The sequence below is a fragment of the Talpa europaea genome (genome assembly GCF_964194135.1).
Source record: "Talpa europaea genome assembly, chromosome: 11".
NCBI classification, from domain to species: Eukaryota; Metazoa; Chordata; class Mammalia; order Eulipotyphla; family Talpidae; genus Talpa; species Talpa europaea.
In genome coordinates, this window is record NC_140078.1 from 64660183 (window position 1) to 64679901 (window position 19719).

General features: G+C 36.7%; 1 protein-coding gene across 1 annotated transcript in view; it reads left to right on the plus strand.

The window, feature by feature from the left end:
* Positions 1-1145: 1145 nt before the first annotated feature.
* The window catches only part of DENND6A (DENN domain containing 6A), a gene marked incomplete at both ends in the record, with an annotated part of 49235 nt that continues 30661 nt past the window's right edge, over positions 1146-19719 (plus strand). The window contains 3 exons of the mRNA XM_084248076.1: positions 1146-1376; positions 16804-16842; positions 16943-16985. Of these exons, the coding sequence (XP_084104202.1) occupies positions 1146-1376; positions 16804-16842; positions 16943-16985 (313 nt within the window). The remainder of the gene's footprint in view (positions 1377-16803; positions 16843-16942; positions 16986-19719) is intronic.

The window sequence follows — 19719 nt, forward strand, 5'->3', positions numbered from 1 at the left end:
CCCAGCTTCTTTTCCTCTCTGCTCAGCTCTACCTGTCCTTGGGTGGGGCAGGGAAACTGGAACCATCCCTTTTGCAGGGAACCACCCTGTTACACTAGAACCTTGCTAAGAGAGAATGATCCCTGGTTGCTGTGGAAGCTAACCTGTCCAGAAAGATCTGGAGATGTGTGTGTTTAGTGAGTCAAAGACAACGGGGTCAAGAAATATGGGAGGGGCCTTAGTGGAGAGGGAAAAGCTGAGTAAAGGCACAGATCTCTGCATCAGCAGAACTTCCTGAGTAGACTACAAGTTGATATTGATATTGGAGTTGTGATACTCTGGGGCTTGCACGTAAACCTCTTAGAACTTCAGTTTCCTTATCTGTAAAAATAATGACATCTGGGCCTCCCGGGTGGTGCAAGACGTTAAGACACAACCTATGAAGCTCTCTGCAGCCACTGCAGCCCGAGTTCGATCCCCCGGCCAGGCAGCTACCCACATGGCGCAGTAGACCTCTCCTGGTTTACCGGCTGCTCCCCTTAGCAGTGTAGTTCAGTCTTTCCGACTGTTCTGTTCCCCACTCTGTCTCTGGTGAATCCTCTCACCTCCCACAACTCTGGCCTGTACCCCAATTCTTGTATGCATAAATAAATCTTTTTAAAAAATAAATAAAAAATGATGACATCTACCTACTAGCTATGCTGTGAAAATGGAGGGAGCTTATATTTTTAAAGTACTTGGTTGGCACATCAACTGGTACAGTGTTCAATAAGTGTTAGCCACTGTTACCACTATGTTTCTAAGATTTAATAATGCCTTGTGATTATGAATCGTGTCATTTCAAGAATAATCCCCCCCCCCCCCGGGTCATCAGACTGCAAAGCAGGGTGCCGACCATTCATAAAACACCGTTTCAGCTTTGAGCAGTTTGAAGGCCAGGAGGCAAGGGCCGGCTTCACAATTCTGCAGTGACGTCCCCACCTCCGGGCAGCGGCTCGGGACAACCCCCGCGGCGCGGGACTCCCAGGGTCACGTGGGCGGAGGCCCCGCCCCGGCCAGGCCGGTCCCCCGCGGCTGCGGCAGCCGGGGCTGCGCCTGCGCAGAACAGAGCGCTCGCTGCGGCGCGGTCCGCGGTGGAGGCGGCGCGAAGAGCAAGGGGGCGGCCGATGGCTCTGCCGGGCCCGGCCGGCTCTGGGCCCAGCTCCCGCGGGCCGTTGGACGAGGCGGTGGCGGCGGCCGAGGAGAGCCAAGTGCCGGCCATGGTGGTGGCTGGAGCCACTCCAGAGGACGAGGACGAGGGCCGCGACCGGGGCCTGCTGCGCTGGGACGGTTTCTCGGCCTGGCTGCACTGCGTGTGCGTGGTGGGCTTCGACCTGGAGCTGGGCCAGGCCGTGGAGGTGAGGCCGGGCGGCTCGTTGCCCCGCGCCGCGTCCGGGTCCCGCGCCCGGTGGCCGCAGCCGAGCCTGTGGCCCGAGGGCCGGCCGCGCTGGACCTTGGCCGCCGCGCATCCGGGCGTGGCCGTCGGCCCCTCCGAGCGGCCGCAGGGCTGCGGTGCACGGGCAGCTCCCGCGGGAGGATCGTGGGCTGCGGTTAGGGGTGAAAAGTTCTCTGGGCCCCTCCTAAATACTTGTTGATTTTTTTTTTTTTTTACAACCCGGAGTCTCGGGAATAACAAAAATGGTTAGCTGCATCCGGAGCAGGCTTGCAGTCTGGATGTTTGGGACTTGCAAGCAGGAACAATGCCCTGGCATATGGTGAACTAGAATAGCCAAACTTTACGCAGCCAACTTTTTCAAACTTATAGGTTGTTTTGGTCATTTTGGGAACTTTTAGAGCGTTATGCCCATCCTGAGCTCAAATGCTTATGTCTGCATGCATTTTCTCCTTTTGTTCCTCTTTCCTGTGATTTTTTTTTTTTTTTTGGCTTCTGAAACAATTGGCCTGAGAACTGTTATCAAGGTGAATATAGGGAAAATTGTTTGCTTGTGAATCAGTCAACTTTTTTATCTTCATGGTGCTTATTGAAAGTCCTTTGGATCTTAACTGTTCTTGACATTGCTTAGGGTTCTTTTGTTGCACAAAAGATTGTTTTTAGAATGTGTCGAAGAAAAACCTTATTTTATTTGTTATGGTGGCAATGATGGGTTTTCATGAACCATTACGTTCTGACATTAGTGTCATGAATTGACTGTAAAAATTGGCGGCTTAATGGGAAGCTAGTGTTTTTTTGTATTCAACCTGTCTTTTCTGTGCTTTGTCATTATATAGTTCACTACACATTTGATTTCCACTTGGATCTAGATATTGTGCTGGTTGGTGGGCATGCAAATATTAACTATATGCTTTGTATGTGTTTGTATATTGAATCTGCAGTTTGGAGGAGAACCAAGAATTAATCACAGTAGCAAGTAGAGCCAAATGCAGTGTCTGGCACATGGTGGGTTTCAGTAAATGTTGATAGAACCAGTGAATGCATGGGCAATTCTTTTATTTTACTGAGAAACAATGGTACCCAAAGACATCATTTTCAGTCACATGTTAACTCAAGTTTCACGTAAAATAGAACAGCAAAATAGAATTTAACTTGAAAGCTTAGGATTGTGTTGTTTTGATTGATTGCATTTTTAAATAACTAAAGGCGATCCTTTTGGGGTCTCATGATTTGGAACATTTTTTATGAGTTTTTTTTTTTTGACCAATTAAACAAAATACTTTGGATAATTGATGTGCTGCAAAAATGTGACTCATTAAAAAACTTATCTTGAATTTGTTTTTCATGGTATATGTTTTCTTTAGGTTAGTAGTGTCTAACGTTTTTTGCGTGCTGGGTCTTTTTAAAAATATGAACCCCACGAACTCTGCACTAGGAAAATGCTTATAAATACAAAATTTTTGTGTATAGTCTCCCATGAACTATTTGGGATCATCTATGGACTTTCTATTTCTTGGCCCCCAAGTTAAAAATCACTGATTTTTGAAGGTGGGGAAAAGTTCTTAATAAAGGATCCAAAGAAAGATAAAACACAGATGAAAAACAGCTTAATTTTGTTTTCCTGATCAATGTAGATAGACTAATGTACCTTGTGATTTTTAAAAGGAACACAAATTAGGGCCTCCCCTGGTGGCGTAACGGTTGAGCGCTGGGCTGCGAGGCTGCCTGCAGCATCTGCAGCGCCAGTTCGTTCCCTGGCCACCAGCGAGGGTCCCACAAAAAAAATAAATAAATAAAAGGAACACAAATTAGCAGTTAATGTGGAAAAGCAGTTGAAAAATATATTTCACTTTTCTATTCCAGCCATACCTAGGCCAAAAATGAATAGCAGGGGTGACTAGACTGGGACAAGAAGGGAATGTAGAATTGTGCTGGAGAAGTCACATTCTACTTCAACTTCTTATAATGTACAACTATGGGGACCGAAAAGAAACATTAATTAAAGAATAGGTAAAAGCTGAGTTTAGAAGGTAGTATCTTGGGACCTACCCACATTATCGAAAAAGGCGGTCATTGCATCTTAGATTTGAGAGAGACTTAATGAGACTGTTCATGACAGAAACTAACATTTGCAGACTTTTTAAAAAAAGATTTATTTATAATACAAGAACTGGGGTGTAGGCCATAGGTGTGGGGCGTGAGAGGATTCACCAGAGACAGAGTGAGGAGCAAAACAGGTGGATCTATTGAAATACACTGCTGAGGGGATCAGTGGGCAAGACAGGAGACGTCTGCTGCACCATGTGGGTGCTGTCCCAGGGAGCTGTCCCTGGCCAGGGATCGAACTCATGCCGCAGTGGCCAGCACAGTGGCTGGCAATAGCTTGATAGTACTGACTTTAACTTCTGTGCCACCAGGGAGGCCTCTCACTTGCATATTTTTAATAAATGCATAAACAGTACCACTTATTTAAGCTTAAATCCTTACTAAAGACAATATAGAGTAATGATGAAGAAGCCATGCTCTATTGCTAGGCTACCTAAGTTAGAATCCATGTCACTTTGGGCACATTAATAGCTTGTCTGAGCCACACATCCATCCTCTGTAACAGGGTAACATTGACTTGATCATAGCATTGGGAAAATTAGAAAAGTTAATATTGGTGAAGCATATGGAACAGTGCCTCGGACCCAGTAAGACCTATGTAAGTCTGGTTGGGAAGCAGTGAAATTCCCTTTGTCATTTACAGTGAAAAGAACCCTTAACTTTTACTTTGTTGAAGATGAAACCTTGATTTGCTTTTTGCATTATTAATACTTGATGATCATTTAAAGTCCTATGCTTTGACTTTATTTATTTATTGAGGTAGCATTGGTTTACAATTATATATGACCTAGAGGTATAGGATCATACCTCTTTACATGCTTGTTAACCCATCACACCCACCATCAGTGCATTCAACAGCCTTTCACCATAGTTTATTCGGCTTCCTCCCTCTTTTGCATGCCCCCCCCCCGCCCAATTTCTAGTTTATTTTTGCCTGACCATTTGTTTTGCTTCTCTGTATTCCACATGAGTAAAGTTAAATGGTATCCCCTCCAGTTCCATCCATGTTTTTGCAGCTTTTTATAGCTGCATAGTATTCTACTGTACACACACACATACACACACACACACACACCCCTACCTCATTATAATCCACTTAAGATGAGGCCTCTATACCTTAGTTTTCTCATTAGCAAAATGAAGTCAAGGTACAGAATCAATACTTTCTTTTAAGTGAGGGACCTTTTTTCCCCATACAAATGAAAATCCAATATGCTACCTTACTAGTGAATCTGGTTTAGATTAGTCCTGTGTGTGTATATTTGATTATAGACAGCAGAAACTAAGATACAGCTTAAATAGAAAAGGAGAACTTGTAAAGAGTTGTCTCAAGGTATCCAAGTCATTCTAACTGCAAGAGCTTATTTTTTTTCACTATACTGTGTTGTCCTGGTTAAAAAATTAAGTTAGTTTCACTTATTACTAGAGAAAACCGAAGCAAAGCAGATATTTGAAGTGCCAGTGATAACCTGCGCAAAAAATACTAAATTATTGGCAGTTATATTGCAATTATCTTTCCATTAATATATCATAATGGATTCTAGGATCATTTTGTGAGTTATGAATGAAAGATCTTTGACATTTTATAGTCCTTTAGATGGCAAAGTGCTATGAAATGCACAGTAGACAACTTCTTATATTAGGAGAAAGAGACCTATATCTAGACCAATGTGACCTATGTTAATGGCATAAATATTCTGAATGTAGGTATTCTGTTAATTGAAAATAGAAAATAATTCATGATCATGGGCATATGCTGAACTGAAATAACAGTAGTTACTACTCAGTGTATTTGTGAGGATTAATTCATACAGTACAAGTATGTCTAGCACGGAATGTGGTACAAATGAAACATTTGATAAATGTTAACTCTTCTAATTATTTATTGAGTTTATCTGGTCTAGTTCATTTGAATTCTATCACTGTTACTCATGTAATGAATTCCTGCTTCACTGTAGCTTCCTCCATAAGAAATATAGACTCAGTTTTGGGAGTAGCATGATTTTTGTTGGTATATATTAGAGCACTGAGGCCATAATGATTTATTTATTCAGCACCTATCATGTGCAAAGGATTCCGTTAGGTATCTTAGCCAAAAATGAAGACAGAAGAATCCTTACTCTCCAGCAATTTAAATGAAGAGATAAATAAGACCAGGCTATAAGTAATGAAAATTTCTGGCGGAAGCTATGAATTGATTTGAATCTCAAAGACTACATTATTAAAAGTTTTAACTTATCTAGTTAAAAAATAATATATGTGCTCATTAAAAATTGTAGAAATTAGAAAAAGAAAATGGAAATCATTTATTTCATATGTTGTTAGAACTTAATAGGCATTTTTAAAAATGAAGAAATAGTTCCTAAGCATGAGCAAGGGAGGAAGCAGGGAAATTCAAAGCATATTTATTAGGATTAGTGAATACATTATATACTGAATTGTTGAGATCATCTATCAAGTGAAAAAAGCAGAGGTGAGAATATTATTGTTAATAAAAATACATTTTTCTCTGAAAGATATATATATATATATCTTTAATAATGGTCATATTGGCGGAGGGAGAGTTCAAAGTCAATAGAGAGACTAATTTTTATTTCATGCCTTTTTAAGATTTGAATTGATTAGCTTGTGCTTATAATTCTTTTTTTCTTCAGATATTCACATGTCATAAAATTTACTCTTTTAAAGTATATAACTTAAGTTTTAGGGTTTTGTGGTGATCTCCACTACTATCAAATTCTGTAATATTTTCGTCACCTCAAAAACAACCCCATGCCATTTCTCTTTTCACCCTTGCTCCCGGCAATCATTAATCTACTTTCTGTCTCTGGATTTTTCCCCTCTGTACATTTTATATGAATGGACTCATATAACATGTGACCTTTTATGTTTGACTTCTTCCAGTTAGTATAATGTTTTCAGGATTCACCCATGCTGTACTATGTGTCAGTCTTCATTTCTTTTTGTCACTGAATTATGTATCATTATATGAATATACCAAATTTTGTTTATTTGTTTATCATTTGATGGAAATTTGGATAGTTTCTACTTTTTTGACTATTAATAATGCTATGATGTACATTCTTGTACAGGCTTTTGTATGAATGTATGTTTTCACTTCTCTTGGCTCTGTATCTGGGAGTGAAATTGCTGGATCATTTGTTTAATTTCTTGAGAAACTACTAAGCTGTTTCCCCAGCATGGCTGCGTTTTCAAATTTCCATCAACAATGTATGAGGATTCTAATTTCTCCTTGCCAATGCTTGTTCTTCTGTATCCACTTGATCACCATATTAGTGGTAATGAGGAGGCATCTTTTCTTAATTGAAAATTTTTATTTATTTGATACTGTTCTACAAATGAACTTGGAAAAAAAAGAATGAATAAGTTCTTTGCTTATAGTCAAATGGCAGATTCAATGAATCAAGTCCCACACAGATACTAAAAAAAAAAGTTATATGATACAATGGCAAGAAAATAGCATTTGCAAACAAAGAATGATATTATAACATTTTTAATATGGGATAAATTATTATAACAATTTTTATCCCCTTTTGCCTCACCAATAATATACTAAATAATAAAGGAATCACTGTACTCTTTGGGTAAATATTTTAAAACATGAGTAGGTGTCTTATTTTATTCCCATGTCTCTAAGACTGAGGTTGAGTCTCTTTTCATGTGCTAATTTGCCATATGTATATCTCTTTTGGAGAAATGTCTACTCAAATCCTTTGCCCATTTAAAACTTAGGTTATTTGCCATTTTTATTGTAGAATTTTAAGTATTTATATATTTTGTATACTAGATCTTTATTAGATATATGATTTGCAGGTATTTTCTCCCATTCTTCGGGTTGTCTTTACTTTTTTTGTCAGTTTTATGCTGACAAAGCAGTTTTATACTTCGATTAAGTTCAATTTATTTGTTTTCCTTGGTTGCTTTTGCTCTTGTATCATACCTAAGAAGCCATTGCCTTATCTATGGTAAGAAAGACATTCCTATGTTTTGTTCTAAGAGTTTTATAGTTTTAACTTTTACACTTAGGTCTTTGATTCAGTTTGGGTTACTTTTTGTATATGATGTGAAGTAGAGGTGTTACTTTTTTTTAAACATTCTTTAGAGAGAATAGACTTAGTTAACATTTTATATCAGTGTAGTATAATAGTAAAACTAAGAAAATAACAATGTTATGCTATTATTATTAAGCGAGTTTATTCTGATTTCACCAGTTTTCCTACTAAAGTCCTTTTTCTATTTCAGAATGCAGTCCAGGTTCCCACATTGCATATAAATGTCATATTTCTCTATAGTCCTCTACAATCTATGGAAGTTCCTAAGTCTTTTCTAGTATTTCATGACTTTGACACTTTGAAAGAATACTGGTCAGATGTTCTATAGTATATTTCTCAATTTAGGTTTTTCTAATGTGTTTATATAATTAGTCTGAGGTTATGCATTTTGGGGAAAAATACCCAGAGATGATGTGCCCTTCTAAGTACATGATATTAAAATGTCTAATTGTTGGTGATTTTAACTTTGATCATTTGGCTAAGATAGTGTCTGCCAGATTTATCCACAATAAAATTACTAATTTTCCCTTTGTAATTAATATTTTGTTGGAGAGCCTTTGAGATTGCAATTTACACTGAATTGCTAATTCAAACTCTGCGGGCTAATATTAGCTTCCATAAATAGATCTTTCCACTCATATTTAAAATACCAGAGTAATTAATGTTCTAATAGTGATTTTCTTTATTTTCCTTATTCCTTCCACATTTGTTAGTTGGAATCCTTTTGTAAAGAAGAGTTGTCTTTTCTTAATCCATCTGCCATCAGTGTGGACTTAAGGATACTTAATATTTGTGTTATAATATATTATTGTTACTTATTTTATTGATTATTTTATTGTTACTTATTTTATTGAACTGCTCCAGGTTTGAAAATTGGTGCTTTTCTTAGGTTGGCTCCTGTGTCCTTTAGACATGTCCTTATCTTTTTTTTTTTAAACAATTTCTTCCTGGCATCACAGGATGCTCAGTGATCAGGCACCTCTGATCATAAATCAGCCCTGATTCTTTTTATTCCAGAACAGTGTTTAACAATCAACATTTGGGTTTTAGATGTGCTCATTGCTACTGGGGTGTCATTGATTTATTTTTCATGTTAAAAAGTCTTTTAAAAGAGATAATGCATTAATATGCCAAATATTTTTCAGCCAACTAAAAAAATTATATGAGACATAACCAGTTGAAAAATATAAACTTGTTTTCTGTACTGTAAATAGTTTCCATCTTCTTTCTGGAATGCTTGTTATTGGCTAGTCATTGAAGACATAATTCTCATTGGGTTTAAAATGATTATTTCCTTTAAAATTATGATGATTTTGTATATGACTTAATGTTTATGTTGGAGATCTAGGCAGGTGTTTCTGGGGAAATGCAGTATCTGCCAGTCCTGGAATACTTTGTACAGTTTCATGCAATTGTGACAGACAGTGGGTCACATGGCAGCAGGCAGGTACCCATTCATGCTTGACTGATACACATGGTAGACATGAATTTTTCTCATGTCCAAATGATACTATTAAGTTTTTATTAGCTAGTAAGTTAACTGATATTTCTAATTTTCCTCATCCATGATTATTTTCTACACTGAGGTGGGAATGTTAGCGTATGCAGGGGTGAGTGACAGATCAACAATACCTCTGAAGAGAAAAGCCCCATTTAAAACATTGTGTAATATGATTTTTAAAATGTATATTTACTATTATATATACTATTTAAATACATAATAGTATATATACTATGTATATTAATATGTATTAATATATTAATATTTTTCTAGGCATATTTTTTCCTATCAATGTGAAATATTCATGCCGTCACATCATTTTTTAGGCTTTAATAATTATATCAAATAAAACTTTCTGTTTATCACCTGGCCAACCTCTCTCTCATTGCTTTTAATATGAGAGATCTTAACGTTGGTAACAGAACCAGGGTGATACTAGCTGATGCTCTCTGTCCCCCTTTGATGCCTCCCAGGAATGCCAGTGGCCTGGGGGACAGAGAGGCCTGGACTTGAGCTGTGGAGAGAGGAAACTTCAACCGAGAGGCGTCTCCAGGTACTGGGGCCAATCCACAGTTGGTTAATTCCCATGTGGGTATCAGGAGCTAACTAAACTAACAGTGATTGCCCAAACTTATAAAGTTTTTTTTTTAATAAAATAAAGTATGTACATAGATAATAATTCTAGTAACTGTGGTGATTTGGTGCAGTTCAAGATGCTTAACAGTGGTTAATATTCTTTTGTTTTTTAAACAAAGAATATAAAATATAATTGAAGTTTTAAATTAAATATGCATTTTTCTGATTTAGCTGACTAAGTACAGTCTGCATATTTGGATAGCTATTGTATAAAATATGTGTTTTTTCCCAAATTTCCTATCTCTTTCAAAATAAAATACTGAGTAGTCTTAACTCAGACCAATCAAAGTCTAAATGAGCTACTATGATATCTTTATGTGACAAGAATAGAAATTTTGTATATTTTTTTGAGTTGATATTTTAATTGCAGGAAATAAAACTCTGAGGGGTACTCATAAAACTGGTTTTGGACTCTAAAATTAAGCTATTACAAGTAACTCAATTTACCAGTAATTTTCTGACCAGCAAACTCCTGTGTAACTTAGATCTAGTGATATTTCTTAAAAGTATGCCTTACTATTAGGTTATATGTTTGCTATTTCTGCTTTAAACTTTAAAAAAAAAATGGTCAACATCCCTTTTGTTATTGAAACAAAAAAAATCAAATATTTGGGAATAAATCTAACAAAAGAGGTAAAGGACCTATACAAAGAAAACTATAAAACACTGTTAAAAGAAATAGAAGAAGACACAAAGAAATGGAGAGACATCCCCTGCTCATGGATTAGAAGAATAAACATTATTAAAATGGCCATCCTTCCAAAAGCAATATACAGATTCAATGCTATTCCAATCAAAATTTCAATGTCATTCTTCAAAGAAATAGAACAATTATTGATGAAATTCATATGGAATCACAAAAAACCCCGAATAGCCAAAGCTCTCCTGAAAAAAAAAGAAGGGAATGGAGGCATCAGACTCCCAGACTTCAAACTATACTACAAAGCCATAATCATCAAAACCGCATGGTATTGGAACAAGAATAGACATACAGACCAATGGAATCGAATAGAAAATCCAGAAATAAACCCACAGGTTTATGGTCAACTAATCTTTGACAAAGGAGCAAAGACTATGCATTGGAGCAAAGAAAGTTTGTTCAATAAATGGTGCTGGGAAAACTGGGTCGCTACATGCAAAAGAATGAAGCTTGACCACCACCTCACACCATACACAAAAATCAACTCAAAATGGATTAAAGAACTAGACATAAGACCTGAAACCATAAAATATATAGAAGGAAATATAGGCGAAACACTACGTGATTTGCACATCAAAGACATCTTTACAGACACATCACCCAAAGCAGTGATAGTGAAGGCAAAGATAAACAGCTGGGACTATATCAAATTAAAGAGCTTTTGCACAGCAAAAGAGACAATAACAAAAACAAAGAGAAACCCCACCAACTGGGAGAACATTTTTGCACCCAACACTAATGATAAAGGACTGATCACAAAAATCTGCAAAGAGCTGATGAGTCTCAACAACAACAAAGAAAATAATCCAGTCAAAAAATGGGCAGAAGAGCTTAAAAGAAACTTCTCTGAAGAGGAAATGCAAATGGCCAACAGGCATATGAAAAAATGTTCAACATCACTTGTCATCAGGGAAATGCAAATCAAAACTACCATGAGATACCATCTTACACCAGTGAGAATGGCACATATTAAAAAAACTAGCAACAACAAATGTTGGCGAGGGTGTGGAGAAAAAGGAACTCTTCTGCACTGTTGGTGGGAGTGCAAACTGGTCCAACCACTGTGGAAAGCTGTGTGGAGATTTCTGGACCTACTAAACATAGAGCTTCCATATGACCCAGCAATTCCACTCCTAGGTATTTACCCAAAGGACACAGAAACATCAATTCCAAAGAACACCTGCACCCCTATGTTTATAGCAGCACTGTTTACAATAGCTAAGCTTTGGAAACAACCCAAATGCCCAAAAATAGATGACTGGATCAAGAAGATGTGGTACATATATACCATGGAATATTACTCAGCATTCAAAAAAGATAAACACATGCAATTTGCTGCAACATGGATGGCGCTGGAAGGGATCATGCTCAGCGAAATAAGCCAAAAAGAAAAAGAAAAATACCGGATGGTCTCACTCATAGCAGGAATCTAGAAAACTTAAATAAGGGACCAGGAAAATGAATAACTATAAGAAAGTGAAAATCAAAATCAACAAAAAACTATGAACCAGAGACACTTTTAGGGGGGCGGGGGCGGGAGGGGAGGGATTGGGGTCAGAATGGGGGGCTGCAATTGTATGGGGAATATAACAATAAAATTTATAAAAAAAAAAAAAAAAAAAAGAAAGAAACATCAAAATCAACAAACAACTATGAGCCAGAGACACTCTATGGGGAGTGGGAGGTGCGGAAAGGAGGGATTGGGGTCAAAATAAGGGGGTTGTAATTGTATGGGGAATACAAAAATAAAATTTAAATTAAAAAAAATAAAATCAGTAAGACCAACAAACTGATAGAAAACTAGGGAAAGGATGAAAAATAAATGAAAATTTTAAAGATCCTTAAAGATTTATACAATATTCAACTTCATTCCTAACAAGGGAAATGCAAATTAAAACTTTGAACCACCAGTTTTTACTTCTTATTGTCAAAGATCTAGTGTCTACAGTTGGTTAGTAAAGGCAAAGAGAAACCGACATTGCTATTTATTTGATTGTCAGTCAAAACAGTTCTATTGCAAAGAATTTGTTCAAAGTTTATTAAGTAATTCTACTTCTAGGAATTTATGCTACACATCAATTTGTATATCTTCAAAATAAAAAAGATAGGTGACTACTCATTACAACATTGTTGGCACCAAAAAATACTTGAAACAACCCAACTAGAGTGTCTGGTTAAATAAATTACTTTACTTGCTTTTATTTGAATACTCTGCAGCTATTGTGCAGAATAAGCTAGGTCAAGTATCAAAGTATTGATATGCACTGACTGAAAAGTGGAAGATGCAGAAATGTGTGCAGAATATATTACCAATTAAAAAAAAAAAAATGGTCAAATGGCCTAAGGTTAAAGCCATTTACCCTTAAAGAAGAATTTTATATTATTATTAAATATAATAATTATTTTCTTACCTTTATTAGATATAGTTATTAGATATAATAAAGGTAAAGAAGAATTTTATATTATTATTATTAGGCACTGAGTTGTTGAACTAATTTGAGGGTATAAATTAGTTGATTTATACTGATTAAAGATTTTTTTTAGTGACTACCATGAACCAGACACTGTTCTGTGTGTAATAGATAGAGTGGTGGAAAAACTCGGCCGGGTTCTTGCCTTCATAAATTGCAGAGAGAGAGTTTAAATCTGACTGGTCAGAACATGAACTACAAAGCAGAGAAGTAGAGAGAGAGTATTGATGTTGGTGTGATTCTCTATTCCAGCAATAATGGTGGTCCTTATGTAATACTGTCTCTGTGCAAGCCTCCCCATTGACTTGGATTGAGAAGGATTATTTGCTGTATCCTGGCTGGGGAAAAAGGGGGATACCATGGCATGTTAGTGATTGCATCTATGGGTAGAGAGGAAGGATGACTTTATTTAGATATGTAACTTTGTATATATCTTATATAACTTTGTATATATCTTGTACAAAGATGTATAACTTTGAACAGATCGATTGATAAGTTCAAATCTTAGCTCTGACACTTACAAATCAAATAAATTTTGGGAGAATTATTTTACTGTAATCTTATTCCTCTTTCTGTAAAGATAGGGGGAATTAATAGATTTGTGAAAATTGAAAACTCCAGAAGATGCTCATTAAATATTCTTCCCATCTTTTTTCTTACCTTAGTTTCCTTACATGTAAAATGGGGATGCCACTGCCAGTTTATCTGTTTTTAAGAACTAGATAGATGAAATAATATGTGAAGCCACTTTAATTCTGTTTATAATGTGATGTTACTACACATTATTTCTGGAAATGGAAAATTTTCATATTCTGGGTAATCGAAGAATTTGTGGGTTCTTCCAGAACTGGAAAATCATGGATCCCCACAGCAGCAACCCACCATTAATGTAATTTAGCTACTCTGTGTTTTATTTTCTCTACTTTTTTGTTAATCTGCTGCTAACTAACCTGCCTATTCCTAATCCCATCTCTTTTTCACATTCCTAAGAGAATCTGCATTGGCTCACTTGAGTTCAGTTATTCTTTTGGGTAGAATTTTCACTTCCACCCATTTCCAGGAAGTTGGTTGATTGGTCTGTAAAGTGTGTACCTGGGGTCTGGGGTTTACTAGTAACTCTCCTAGCCTGGTCTTGCATCCTTTGCAGGGCCCTTTGTTGCATTTTCCCTTAGAAGGTGGCTGTGGTCAGCATGGGCACTAAACTGACCTGTCTAGGAGAATGCAGTTAGTTAAAAGAAATTAACTAATTAGCTGGAGGAAATTAGGACAGGTTTTATGGTGGGACATGGCCTTTTAGATATCTTAAGCTGTGGACTTTTTTTCCCCCCATTTTTCTTTGAATAAAATACTTAGTGATTTGCATTACTTTTGAAATCAATTAAAAATTATTTCTTTGGGCCTCCCCTGGTGGCACAGCAGTTGAGCGCTGGGCTGTGAAGCTGCCCACAGCCTCTGCAGTGCTGGTTCAATCCCTGGCCGCTGGCAAGGGTCCCATATGGCATGCAGTCCTCTCCTGTGCCCGCTGCTCTCCCCTCAGCAGTGTATTTCTTCAGTCTGCCTGTTCTGCTCCCCGCTCTGGCTCTGGTGAATTCTCTCACCCTCCCGCGCTTCTGACTGTACCCAGTGCTTGTATAAACAAACAAACAAATAAATAAAAATCTTTAAAAAAATTTTCTTGAAATACTTATGGTACTGTTCTCTCTTTTCTCTCTAGTTAATAGATCAAGTCCTCTTTTGATTTTAGACTTCCTAAGAAAAGACTTAGTAGGGCCTCCCCGGTGGCGCAGCGGTAGAGCACTGGGTTGCGAAGCTGCCCGCGTCCTCTGCGCTGCCGGTTCGATCCCTTCTGCTCCGGCCACCGGAGGAGGGTCCCACATGGCGTGTAGACCTCTCCTGCTGCCCGCTGCTCCCCTCAGCAGTGTGCTTCGGTCCTTCTGCCTGCTCTGCTCCCCACTCCGGCTCTGGTGAATTCTCTCACCCTCCCGCGCTTCTGACTGTACCCAGTGCATGTATAAACAAAACAAACAAACAAACAAATAAATAAAAACATGCCTCTATAAAAAAAAAAAAGAAAAGACTTAGTAAACTTTGAACTATTGGTAATTCAGTTGGCAAATTATTATTATTTTTTTAAATAATAAATTTTATTTTTATATTCCCCATACAATTGCAACCCCCCCATTCTGATCCCAATCCCTCCCCTCCCGCCCCCCCCCAAAAGTGTCTCTGTTTCATAGTTTTTTGTTGATTCTGATTTTCACTTTCTTATAGTTATTCATTTTCCTGGTCCCTTATTTAAGTTTTCTAGATTCCTGCTATGAGTGAGACCATGGCAAATTATTCTTGATAATTTAATATTTTACTAATCTTTTAGAGATAACTTTGACTCAATTTTTTTTAACCTAATGTAAATCCTTTTCAGTTCTCCCAGCTTTTTCCATGTTTCATTTTTAAAGTTTGTGAGCTATTTCTTTTTCTTTTATTTGAGATATAATTGCCAGAAAACATACTAGCTTCAGGTGCAAAAAGATAATGATTCAAATTTTGTATATATTGGGAATGATCACAATATGTCTAGTTAACATCAGTCACCATACATAGTTACAAAATTTTGTTTTCTTGTGATGAGAACCTTTAAAACTTATTCTTTTAGCAACTTTCAAGTAGATAATACTGTATGATTAACTACAGTCACCATGCTGCACATTATGTCCCTAGGACTTACTTTATAATTGTAAGTCTGTACATTTTGACCCACACTGTAACTCCTTGCCCCACCCTTCCCCTGGCAACCAGCAATCTATTTTCTGTATCTATGAACATGGTTGTCCTTTCTTTTCTTTTCTTTTTTTTTTTTAAGACTCCATGTATAAGTGAGATCATAAGGCATTAGTCTTTTCTCTGTTTGACTTACTCAGCATAATGCCCTCAAGGTCCATCTATATTGTCACAAATGGCAAGATTTTATTCTTCTTTATGGCTGAATAATATTTGTGTGTGTGTGTGTGTGTATACACACACATACATACCACATTTTCTTTATCCATTCACTAAGGGATGCTTAATATTGTTTCTAGATTTTGGCTATTGTAAATAATGCTGTAGTGGACATGGGATTGCAGCGGTCCTTTCCGGTTGGTGTTTTTACTTCTTTGCATAAATACCCAGCAGTGGGATCTTAGGGTAGTTCTATTTTTAATTTTTTGAACAACTTCCATATTGTTTTCTGTAATGGCAACACCAGTTTACATTCTTACCAATAGTGCATAAAGTTTTCATTTTCTCAATGTCCTTTCCAACACTTTTTTCTTTTAACAATAACCATCGTGTAGGCAAATTCATAGAAACAGAAAGTAAATGAGTGGGACTATAAGGGAATGAATGCTGATGGGTTTCTTCTTGGGGTGACAAAAATATTTTGAAATTAGATAGTAGAGATGGTTGCCCAACTCTGTGGATATTCTAAAACCCAATAAATCATACATTTAGAAAAATAGCCATTCTAACATTTATGAGGTGATATCTCTTTGGTTTTGATTTACATTTCTCTGAAGATTAGTGATATGGATCATCTTTTCATATACCTACTGGTCATCTTATGTCTTCTTTGCAAAAATGTCTATTTAAATCTTCTGCCTGTCTTTTAATCTGTTTTAACTATTGAGTTGTATGAGTTCTTCAAATATTTTGGATGTTATCCCCTTATCAGATATATGATTTGCTTATGTTTTATCCCATTTTAGTGGGTTGGCTTTTCATTTTCTGATGATTTCCTTTGCGGTAGTGAACTATTTCAGAAAATAGTTCACCATTTGACCCTAGTCAGCTTGTGTTCTAGAAGTGCCTGCCAATGTTTATAACATACTCAATATATCTGTCTAACACAATGTAACTTTTTTTTTCAGGTAATTTATCCTCAACATTCCAAGCTTACTGATAAAGAAGTAAGTAAAAATATTGTTCTGTATAATCTACTGTTGTATTTCTGTTTGTTTTTACTGATGTGTGTGTGTCAGCATATATAGCTTTTGTTTTCTTTTTCAGAAAACCAATATTTGCTATTTGTCTTTTCCAGATTCAAATTCAGGTAACTATTTTTTCATGTGGTGTTTCTGTTGAATTTTATATTAAGAATCCTGATTATACTCTTAGTGTATGAAAATTGATTAAAATAGTGTATTGGAATGCAAACTCAGTTTCTTACTAACAAGTCCATGTTTTTGATACATAGTTTAATGATACCTTATTATGTCTGTTGATTTTAGTTCATTCAGCCTTTAAAATAACTGTTAATGATATAAAACAATCAAGGAACAGTAACTAGTTAAAATAGTGAAAAGACTGAAAATTGTGACATTGGTGTGTTTGGGGTTTACTTTCAGTTTAGGATTTGGGAGCTTGCCAAGAATTTTGTGAAAGCACAGCATTAAATAAAAACAAAACAAAACCAAAAAAAATGGTGAATCTGGTGATGAAACATGGCCATTAATTATTTGCAATAGTCTTTGTGAGCTAATATATGTGAAGTACGTGGAATAGTGTTTGAAATATAGAAAACAACATATAAGTGTTTGCTATTATTAAACTTGGTTTTGCTGGTCTCTTTCAAACTCTCTCTTGTGTGGTCCTAATTGTTGAAATCTTTCAGGTTACTGGTTGTGTTCCACTTTCAAAACAACCTTTTAGGTTTACCATGACCAGAATATGTCAGACCACACACAGTTAGGACTCTGTGAGGCAAAGACATCCTAGATCCCTTTCCTTTTGTGGTTACTTCTAATATCCTTTTAATTTAGTTTAATCTGATTTGGGAGACTTGACATTTTAATTTATTAAAGATTTTTCATTTTTTTATTAATGCTCCCAGAGGTCCATTACATTTGAAACTCAGTTTTTGTGATATATGTAAAAGAGAAATGATGTCTTGGTAAAAAAGATGGCTTTGAGACATCTTCGTAGGACTATTCTTCTAACGTGGGGTTATTGGAATCTTTTAGTACATTTTGCCTACTAATGAAATTTGATAGAGGAAAGGTAAGGGAAGGAGCCAGTTCATTTACTTTCTAAAATTTGCACATGCAATTCTGAATGTAGTTAGTATTGGATTTGACTTCCAGGATGTAAGGTAAGCTGAGTTAAATTGATTGCAGGATGAATTGACTTTATGTGATTGGAGTCCCACTGGACTATACTGCACACTCTTCTCTTTCATATCATTGCCAGTTTTCATGGTTCACTCTCTTTTCTACTTCTTTATAAGTATGAAGGCTAAGAAGGTTGTATAGCCTTATTTCTAGTTTTATATACAGTTAGTCTCTTCTTAGTCATTTCTTTGATTGCAAGTTAAGTTAAAGTGTAAAGCTGTGTAAATCAGAATTTTTAAAAATACTTTTAGGTATTTGAATATTATGTATTCAAATATAATAAATATTTGGGTATTTATTTTATCTTGGATCAGTAATAAGAGTTTGTGTACTGGCATCAGTCTGTGACTACAGTTTGAGAAACTCTGGTCTAAAGTCCTGCTTCTCAGCAATTCCAACTCAACTACTCTTATCAGAGGGAGAACGTCTACATAGAGATGAAGTTCAGGGGTTGGGGCTAGCTCCTGAAGTCTCATATTTTATCTCAGTCTCATGCACTCTGAACCACTATGTGTTGTTGCTACTGTACCACTCTAAACCACTGACCCATGCACTATGAACCACTCTGTGTTGGTGCTACTGTAGAAGTAATCTTTAAAGTTGCCTGTTCCCTTTAAGAATACTGTGTTGGTGCTACTGTAGAAGTAATCTTCAAAGTTGTTTGTTCCCTTTAAGAATACTATTTAAGCTTTTTTTTTTCTCAAATTTCCAAGTGGTTACTAGAAGGGGTCCTCTGTTTGCCTTTAGCTTTGCAGTCTCAATTTGATTGGCAGAGGTAAAACAAGCTTGAAAAATATCTTGGGCCTCTGATTATCTTAAAATGGGAATTCTTTTTGTGACATATTGTATATACCACATGCATTTATGTAGGAGGAGCCATGACTAAATGAACTGGCTCCTTCCTTGAATAACAGAGATCAGTGAGTTCAAGAACTGTTATGTGAGTGGTAGTTTTCAAAAGAACTTTGGTAATTTTTGAGCAAAGAAAGCAGCTTTGATCTCTGCCCCAGTTAGCAGTGATATAACATTTTTTTTTAAGATTTTATCTATTTATACAAGAACTGGGGTAAAGGCCAGAGGCTCGGGAGGGTGAGAGAATTCACCAGAAACAGTGGGGATCAGAACAGGCTGACTGATGGAAAACACTGCTGAAGGAGGCAGTGGGCGAGACAGGAGAGGTTTGCTGCGCCATGTGGGTATCTCCATGGCCGGCCAGCAATTGAACCTGCGCTGCAGAGACTGTGGACAGCCCCACAGTGCTGCACTGAAACTATTGCGTGACGGGGGAGGCCCTGATAACAACATTTTAAAACAGTTTTATTGAGGTATAGTTTACTGTATAAAGTGTATAATTCAATGACTTTAAGTATATTCACAGACCTACACAACTATTATCACAATCAATTTTAGAAAAATTTTGTCACCTGAAAAGAAACTCTGTTCCATTTTCTTCCCCTTCCCCCACTGCCCCAAGCTTTAAGCAACCACTTAACTACTTTTTGCTTCCATGGAGACCCCTATTCTGGATATTTCTTTAAGTGGAAAGTAGCATTTGTGCAGTCCATTTAGACTTGAAAGAACCAGTATGATGTAGTGGTAAAGAGTACCAGCTCCAGAGTCAGACATACTAGGTTTAAATTCTTGATCTGCCACGAGGGGATTTTTTTCTTGTGATGG